Raw genomic sequence first — 7,856 nt, forward strand, 5'->3', positions numbered from 1 at the left:
GATGGCACCTGACAACAACAACAACATAGGGTTTCCAAAGAGCAGCCAACTTTGTGGTTCAAACCCACCTTGCGTCCAGTGCCTACAGAGCTGGAAATACCACCTCCAGAAGATCAGGGTTAGAGAACCTTTTCTGTCAAAATTTGTATCTTTCGTGGGCCATATGAAATTATCAACTTAAAAATTAGCCTGCCATATTTGGTCACTTAATTAACTCAGCCTTATGTGATAGCTGGAATGATAGTTGCCGTGGCAGAGCTAGACCCAGTGACTTCTCGGTCCTGTTACGGTGCTGTAGTAGAAGCAGTCTACCACAAAGTCGGCAGTTCAAACTCACCAGCTGCTCCTCGAAACCCTATGTTGCTGTGCTGTCGAGTTGGGGTATCGATTCATACATAGCACCCCTTATAGGGTTTCTGAGGACCACCAAACCTTGTCATTCAAACCAATTTAGCAATCCAGCGTATTTACTTGGACCACCACACCAAGACTCCCAGAAACACTATGGCGGGGGGGCTGTGCATCAGAAACAACTTAATGGCACTTAACATCAGTATGGCCCTGGGGCCAGATGTTCCCCACCCTGAACTGATCTAATTGAAGGATATGTTGAGAAACAATAACTTTACATTTTGATAATTTTATAAGTACAGATTTCTATGATTTCATAAATACAGATTTCTATGATTTCATATCTCTCCCCCCGCTGCCTCAAAAAGTATATAATAGTCTGGGAAACTGTAAAGCACAATTCTAATCACAGGTTTTTACACACTCAGTCCTCTCAGGCTATGGGGTTGGTCTGGTTTTTCAGGTGGGCTTTTATCATGAGCCTGGTACAGGGATGATGACCTCTCACTGTATCCCGAGAACGCTAGTGATGGGACTGCTGGGTCCATTTTAGAGGAGGCTGAGGCTGGGTGATTGTGGATAAGAGCTGAAGGCACAGCCAGCTTCTCGAGCCAGTGTGATTCCTGGACAGTTTCACTTTGGAGAGGTTTTGGGGGGCGGTGGACTTGGACACCATCAGGGATTCGTGGCTGCAGTTCCCCCTTCGTTTCTGGTTTCCTTAACAACCGTGCACAGCTGGCTGTGCAGACCAAGCGCGTGGCAGCACAGGTGGACGGTGGGGCGCAGGTGCAGCAGGTACTCAACATCGAGTGCCTGCGGGACTTCCTGGCACCCCCACTGCTGTCGGTGCGCTTCCGGTGAGGCGGCTTCTCCCAGGTGAGGGCGGGCCTTTAATATGTGGAACATGGCCTGATGGTGCCCTTATCCCCCTATTCCCCAGGTATGGGGGCTCTTCCCAGTCCCTCACCCTGAAGCTCCCCGTCACCATCAACAAGTTCTTTCAGCCGACAGAGATGGCCGCCCAGGACTTCTTCCAACGCTGGAAACAGCTGAGCCTGTAAGAGCTGGGGTTGCAGAACTTGGGGGTGCGGAGCTGGGCTGGGGTCCTGGAATGGGCAGGGCTGCCACTGGAAACCGTTCCCGCCTGCAGCCCCCAGCAGGAAGCACAGAAAATCTTCAAAGCCAACCATCCCATGGACGCAGAGGTGACCAAGGCCAAGGTGAGCAGTGCCCCAGCTCTTACATCCCGGAGTTTATTGGGGGGGTAGTGGCTGCTGACCTGTATTTTCCCATTGCTAAAATGGGGCTAATTCCTACTCCCAAGGGCTCTTGGGAACGGGTCCCCCAGTCTGGAGTTTATCCAGGATCTGACTCTGATGGCTCCCCACTAGCTCCTGGGGTTTGGCTCTGCCCTCCTGGACAACGTGGATCCCAATCCTGAGAACTTCGTGGGGGCTGGGATCATCCAGACGAAAGCCCTACAGGTGGGCTGCCTGCTCCGGCTGGAGCCCAACGCCCAAGCCCAGGTGAGTGGTGCTCTGCGGTGCCAGGAAGGGCTTGGGCTCATCCTCTGGGACTTGGGCCTTTTCTGTAATCCACCCCATCCGCTTTCACGCTCCTGCCTGCTCCCGTTTCTCACGGACCCTCTCTGAGCCCCTTCTTGCACCCCTCTGTGTTCTGTTACCTCCAGCTGCTGTCCCCCTTCCTTCTTCCTCGATCCTCGGCTTCCACCTTTTCTGTCTCTCCGTCTTCCCTCAGTTCAGCTCCTTGTCATGGCATCATTTTCACGCTTCTGTCTTTGCTCTTCTTTTCCTCTGGGCTGACTGTCTGCCCCTTGTAACGTACCACCCATCCGCTCTGCCTTGTCCTCATGCCCCCACCTAGATGTACCGGCTGACCCTGCGCACCAGCAAGGAGCCCGTCTCTCGTCACCTCTGTGAGCTGCTGGCCCAGCAGTTCTGAACCTTAGGCTCTGCCCCCCAAGGACTGAGGAGGCCGCTTTGGTGGGTAGGGGACCTCCACTGGTGACAGGGAAGACCCCAGGGTGGGGGGGATGCCTGGGACCTCCCTCTGGCCTTTTGTATTTTTATTTTTGTTCATCTGCTGCTGTTTACATTCTGGGGGGTAAGGGGGAGCCCCCTCCCTCCCTTTCCCCCCCAAGCACAGAGGGGAGAGGGGCCAGGGACCGGGCACCTCCTCCCCTCCCACCCCCACCCCACCCTGTTGTACCCCTCCCCGCCCAGGGGCTGTGTATTATTGTGAGCGAATAAACAGAGAGACGCTAATGGCCCGTGTCCAGTTCAGTCACCCACACCTGGGGTTAGAGCAGCGGGGTGAGGGCATGCAGGGTCTGAGTGGCCAGGCTCCGCAGCCCATGGGTAGGGCTCTGAGGGGACAGCAGTAATAGCAGACGGCGAGGCCCCACCTGCAGAGCTACCAGTCGCCACCCCACGTCCGGCTCCTCAGGCCCCAACACCAGGTAACAGGCTCTGGGCATGTGCACCTGTTGGGCCTTGTCCTCCTGTGACCCTGGCTCTAGGGAAGGACAAGGAGGGCAGAAATGACCAACATGGTCTGGACAACCGGGAGGTCTGAGCAGCTCCACTCACGCAGCCTGTCCCACTGTTTCCTGGGGTTCCTGTATGCAGTCCCAGACTATATGCTTAGGCCTAAGAACAGGAAACATCTACAAGGTACAGATGGAGTAGCAGCTGTCTGCCTTTCTAGGTGGAGTTTTACGTAGCTACGATCACCCGGGCCTTCCCTAGGACTATGTGGTTGTTATGTGCCATGGAGTCAGTTCCGACTCATAGCGACCCTGCACAGGGTTTCCGAAGCTGTTAATCTTTACAGGAGCAGAACGCCTCATCTTTCTCCCGCGGAGCAGCTGGTAGTTTCGCTGTTCGCAGCCCAATTCGTAGCCACCACTCCCTGGGGCTATAGTATCCTTCTATATCTTCTCTTCCTGAGCCCAGTTTCCATTCAATACAGGAGAAGCTGAGGCCTTGGGGGGTCCTACAGCTTCCTAATCTGGACTCCACGTCACTCGCCTACTGAGAAGTAGAGGCAGTGTTTGTGCCTGGAGCAGTGGAATGGAGTTCAGGGTGGACTTGGGAGCCAGATGGGCTTTGTGTTGCCATGCCTCTGCCACTAACTGACCCTCAGTCTCAGCTGGACCATGGGTCCTCACACAGCAGGGACATCATCCTCACTTCTGCGTACCTACAAAAGCACTGGGTCAGGGACTAGCAGGAAGCGAGGCTTCAGTGGTAATGGTAACTATTGGGGCTTCTCAGCAGGTTGTGAAAGCTGCCAGCTCAGAGCTCCCTAATGGTTCTCTGTCACCTCTAAGGAGGCCCAGCATACACTGGCTCCCTGCAGCCCTCACTCTGGAGTCCCAGGCTTTGGGTCCCTGCCCACCACTGACCTGGTGGGAAGTGTGTGGAGGTGACCAGAGTGTAGAATGAGCGGAGGAGGCGCCGCCGTTGCTCCCTGGAAGGTTCTGGAAAAGAGAGGCAGGGTGATTTAAAGACTCCACCCAGGACACACACACACCCTGTGTCCCCCAGACACACACATACCTCTGTCCCCAGAGGGCTCCACGGTCAGCAGGCACCTTCTCAGTTCCAGGTGGAGGAGCAACAGCCTGACGAAAAGGGCGCATCATGGCACAGAAAAGGGATGTGTCGTCCCGCCCCGCCCCGCCCCTGTCCACCCCTGTCCGAGCCCTACCCGAGGATGTCTGCGTGCAGGGGGAAACCAGCAGGCAGGGCTCTGGGGCCCAGTGGCACACAGGCCCGAAGCGACTCCAGTAAAGGCTGCCACCAACGCTCCAGGAGCTGTGGAGGCGAGGCCAGGGGCGTGGTTAGTGAGAAGAGGGGGGTGTAGATGAGAGTGAGGGAGGAGGTCTACCAAAACAAGGCTGGGAAGGGCGGGCATGAAGCTGTGGACTCAACAAGGGGCAAGATGAAAAGAAGGGGCGGGGCGGGGCTGGTAGAGGGCTAGGCTGGAGGCCACGAGGTGGGTGGGGGCCGTGGTAAGATTTCACCTGTGGGTCCAGGTGGCTGAGTGGCGGTCGCGGCCCACAGAGCAGACATAGCTCCAGGCCCGGAAGCAACGTCAAGGTCAGGAGCCTGTGCGGGACCTGAAGCACGGGGCAGGATGAGGTGGGACGGGGCTGGCCAGAGTCATTTTACGCCCTGCCTCCGAGATCTACTTTACCCAAGCCCCGCCCCTTCGCCCATAGCCACGCCCAGGTTCCTCTGGTGCATCCTCCAGCTCGCGCCCGCGAGGCATCTGACCCCCACCGCACCGCACCCCACCCCGCACGTACCGTAGGGCTCCCGTGTGGAAGGTACACCGGGTAGTCTCGAGCGGTCTGCGGCGGCAAAGATCCCAGCAGCCAGGGGAGCAGCACAGCCTCGGGCATCCCTAGTCGCCACCAGCCCTCCGTGGCCACCATCACGCGGCCCGACACCACCAGGCTGACAAAGGCTGTGCTGGTGGCCTCAGCGAAGCCGGACAGAGCTTCCTGCGTAGGGGGAGGGCAAGCTGCAAGTCAGCCGGGTGAGCGAGTCTCGGGAAGACACTCACCATACAATGCTGAGGCTGACAGTCCCTGGCCTCAGTTCCTTCACATGCAAATACAGCCCTATTCACACTGTGCAGTTAGATTAAACCACCACCGTGACCTGTACACACTGAAGCTAAAAGTGACAACAGCATGACAGAACCATCAACCAAGCCACCAATGGAAGCCCGCAAGTCATGCACTGCAAGTCACACTGTGCGGAGATGCCCCCACTGGGGATGCCAACAGGAGCAAGATTTAGGAAAATAGACGGAGACCGGGCCTGGCCTAAGGAGCTACATATGCCAAGGCTGTGGCACTGGAAGGTGATTAGGATTTGTGGGGATTGCAAGGCAAACAGGTGAGGGTAGGTTGTGGATTAGAGATCAGTCCCTAGAAAAGGACATCATGCTTAGGAAAGTGGAGAGTCAGCAAAATATACGACCCCAATGAGATGGACTGACAACAGCAGCTTGTGAGATTGGTACAAGCCCAGGCAGTGTTTTGTTCTGTTGTATCTAAGGGTCATTAGGAGTCAGAATGGATGGCACACCTACCACCACGTGGGTGAGCGGGAAAGAGCCCTCTCTACTCCTGACTGAAAGCTCTACAGATGGAACAGACTAGCCCCTTGGGGGAGAAAGATGTAGCAGTCTGCTGCCAAAGATTCCAGCCTTGGAAACCCTATTAAACTTCTCCTCTGTCTAATAGTGTTGCTATGAGTCAGAGTTGATTCCAAAGCATCAGGTTTTGGTGTCAGGTAAGTGCGTTGGCAAGCATGATTCCACAGATCCTCAAACACCAGGCTGAGAAGGTAGGAGCTTGGTTCTGGGATGTTGAAACTACTGGAGAATGTGAGCAGGAAAGGGACAGGGTTAGCTCTGGGTATGTAGAACACCTGTGGGACAAGTGAATGTTAAATAGACCAAAGCTAAGAGGATGGGAGGAGGCTGGGCAGTGGCCCAAGGAGAAGATGAGGGCTGACTCCGAGCTGGAGGGATGGGTTGGAAGAGTTTCCAGAGCATCCACCACAGTACCTGTAGGAGGGACCCCTCCGGAGGAACCACGCAGTCCACACACTCAGTGAGATCCCCAATGAGCTCAGAGTCCCCCAGGAAGCTGTCAATGAGGCGGTAACTGGCCTAGCAGAGGGAGAAGGAAGTTGCTTAGGACCCCAGTGGTCCTCAGATCTGCTGCTTCCCCAGCCAGCAAAATAGCCTTGCTGGGTTAGACAATCAGAAGTCCCAAGGGCCCATGGGGCCAGCTGCCCCAGGGACTGCTGGGAACTGTAGTTACTGGACAACTGTGCCCAAGTATTCTAACTTCCTTTCCTCCCATGCTGCAGCCTTACCCTCAATTCCTTCTTTAGTCTCTCTATGTTGCGGATATTGGTCAGTTCTTCAAGTCCTACTAGAAGAACCTAGAATAACCAAATAGAGAAGAGGCCTTGAACAACTAGACCTAAAAGAGGAGGAGGAGGTTGGGGTCTGGACTCCTAGGCCTGAGGGAGGAGGGGACTGAAGGGGACCTAGACTTCTGGGTTTGAGAGAAGAGGAGGCCAGGGACCTAGATTCCTGAGTCTGGGACTCTTGGGCCTGAGGACCTGGAATTCTGGGACTGAGGAATGAGAGACTGTCAAGGCCTTTGATTCCTGGCTCCTGGAAGAGGAGAGGGCTGTGAGCTTGGACTCCTAGATTTTGGGTTGCATAGTCTCACCATGGCCCCAAACACCATCTGGAGTAGTCTTTCCAATCTCAGCTCCGAGCTGCCCTCCTCAGATGACATAATGATGAGGGTGATGCTGTGACAAAGGAAGGTGGGAAGAGTGAGTCGTGACCAGGGAGGGACACAACACAGGCAATGCAGTCTCCCCTGGACTCTGGAAAGTCAACTCCATCCTCCCTAGGCCCAACCTGCCCAGTCACACAGAGATAAAAATCCGGGCTCAGATTGTCTGGCTAGAAACACCACTGAAAAACACACATTTGGGGAACTGGAAGGCCCTGTCAGGTTCAAGCCCTGTCCCTCACTCCAATCTTCTGTTGAGGACCTGTCATGAAAGCTTTTCCACACCACGGTCGTGTCCTCGGTCCTCGCAGAGTTCAGCTGTACCTCCAGATTCTGCCCGAACATGTGGACTCCATTGAGGGAGCCTATGACGGAGAACGGGAGCTGGGGAGGGGATTGGGACTTTAGATACAAGCTGTGGGTTCCCAAATCCTAGAATTACAGAAACTAGGCCCCCTGTCCCCTCTTGTCTCTAAATCCTCTAGCCCCTCCTCTCGAATAACAGGAATGTTAGCACCCCACCCGATCCTTGGAACTTCCTCCAGTCCTCCCTGACTCCCTAAGGTTCTGAGTCCAAGCGCTTAACCTCCCTCCAATTTGGGGCATTCAGGAGTCCAGGGCCCCACCTGCTGGCGGGTGGGGATGCCGCCACGGCTACTCCTGCAGAACAGGGGGACCCCGCTGGAAGCCGCAAGGCACAGCAGGTGCATGGTGCCCCCTGCCCCATCCTCCCCCATTTGAAACTCCCCCCACTCCCAGTACTCCTCGAGGTAAAGTTCAGTATCCGCCGTGGAGAATGCCAGTAGTCCCTATAAATTGGCCTGCCGTCCCAAGCCGCCAGAAGATGAGATGGGCGCTAATACGAAGAGAACAGAATTCCCGCCTTCTTTATGCAACTCAAAACAGACCCTTGTTCCATATTCAGACACCTCCCTAAACGCTGTAGATTTCTCTTCCGCCCCAGCCGGAAGTCATGATGCCCCTAACAGTAAAGGCGGCTTACTGCTCTTGCAAAGGCTTCGTAATCTCTCCCGGAAGCGGTTTGGCTCTGTTTAGCCAGAAAAAGGAAAAGCCCAGCTTAAAGGTTATTGCGGTGCCAATGTGTTGATTATCAACCATCCTAAAAGCTACAATAATTTATATTCTC

At 55.2% G+C, this 7,856-nt stretch overlaps 2 protein-coding genes across 5 annotated transcripts in view; one reads left to right on the forward strand and one right to left on the reverse strand.

The window, feature by feature from the left end:
• AP2A1 (adaptor-related protein complex 2, alpha 1 subunit) overlaps positions 1-2,313 on the forward strand; it is a 31,786-nt gene extending 29,473 nt beyond the window's left edge. For all 3 annotated transcript variants that reach the window (XM_006868213.1, XM_006868214.1, XM_006868215.1), the window contains 5 exons: positions 1,085-1,208; positions 1,292-1,408; positions 1,502-1,571; positions 1,743-1,877; positions 2,236-2,313. In XM_006868213.1, the coding sequence (XP_006868275.1) occupies positions 1,085-1,208; positions 1,292-1,408; positions 1,502-1,571; positions 1,743-1,877; positions 2,236-2,313 (524 nt within the window). The remainder of the gene's footprint in view (positions 1-1,084; positions 1,209-1,291; positions 1,409-1,501; positions 1,572-1,742; positions 1,878-2,235) is intronic.
• A 358-nt stretch (positions 2,314-2,671) lies between these two features.
• FUZ (fuzzy planar cell polarity protein) lies at positions 2,672-7,446 on the reverse strand. 2 transcript variants are annotated; one of them, XM_006868216.1, is made up of 11 exons: positions 7,336-7,446; positions 6,972-7,093; positions 6,638-6,722; positions 6,273-6,341; positions 5,959-6,063; positions 4,685-4,882; positions 4,400-4,495; positions 4,084-4,190; positions 3,933-3,997; positions 3,779-3,853; positions 2,672-2,886 (listed from the first exon to the last, which is right to left on the reverse strand). In XM_006868216.1, the coding sequence occupies exons 1-11, from the start codon at positions 7,444-7,446 to the stop codon at positions 2,672-2,674; spliced, it is 1,248 nt and encodes a 415-aa protein (XP_006868278.1). The 2 variants fall into 2 exon arrangements, with proteins under 2 accessions (XP_006868278.1, XP_006868279.1); XM_006868217.1 differs by lacking the exon at positions 6,638-6,722 and having other exon boundaries at positions 6,995-7,093.
• Positions 7,447-7,856: the final 410 nt, after the last annotated feature.

This window comes from Chrysochloris asiatica, unplaced genomic scaffold (genome assembly GCF_000296735.1).
Source record: "Chrysochloris asiatica unplaced genomic scaffold, ChrAsi1.0 scaffold00116, whole genome shotgun sequence".
Lineage (NCBI taxonomy): Eukaryota > Metazoa > Chordata > Mammalia > Afrosoricida > Chrysochloridae > Chrysochloris > Chrysochloris asiatica.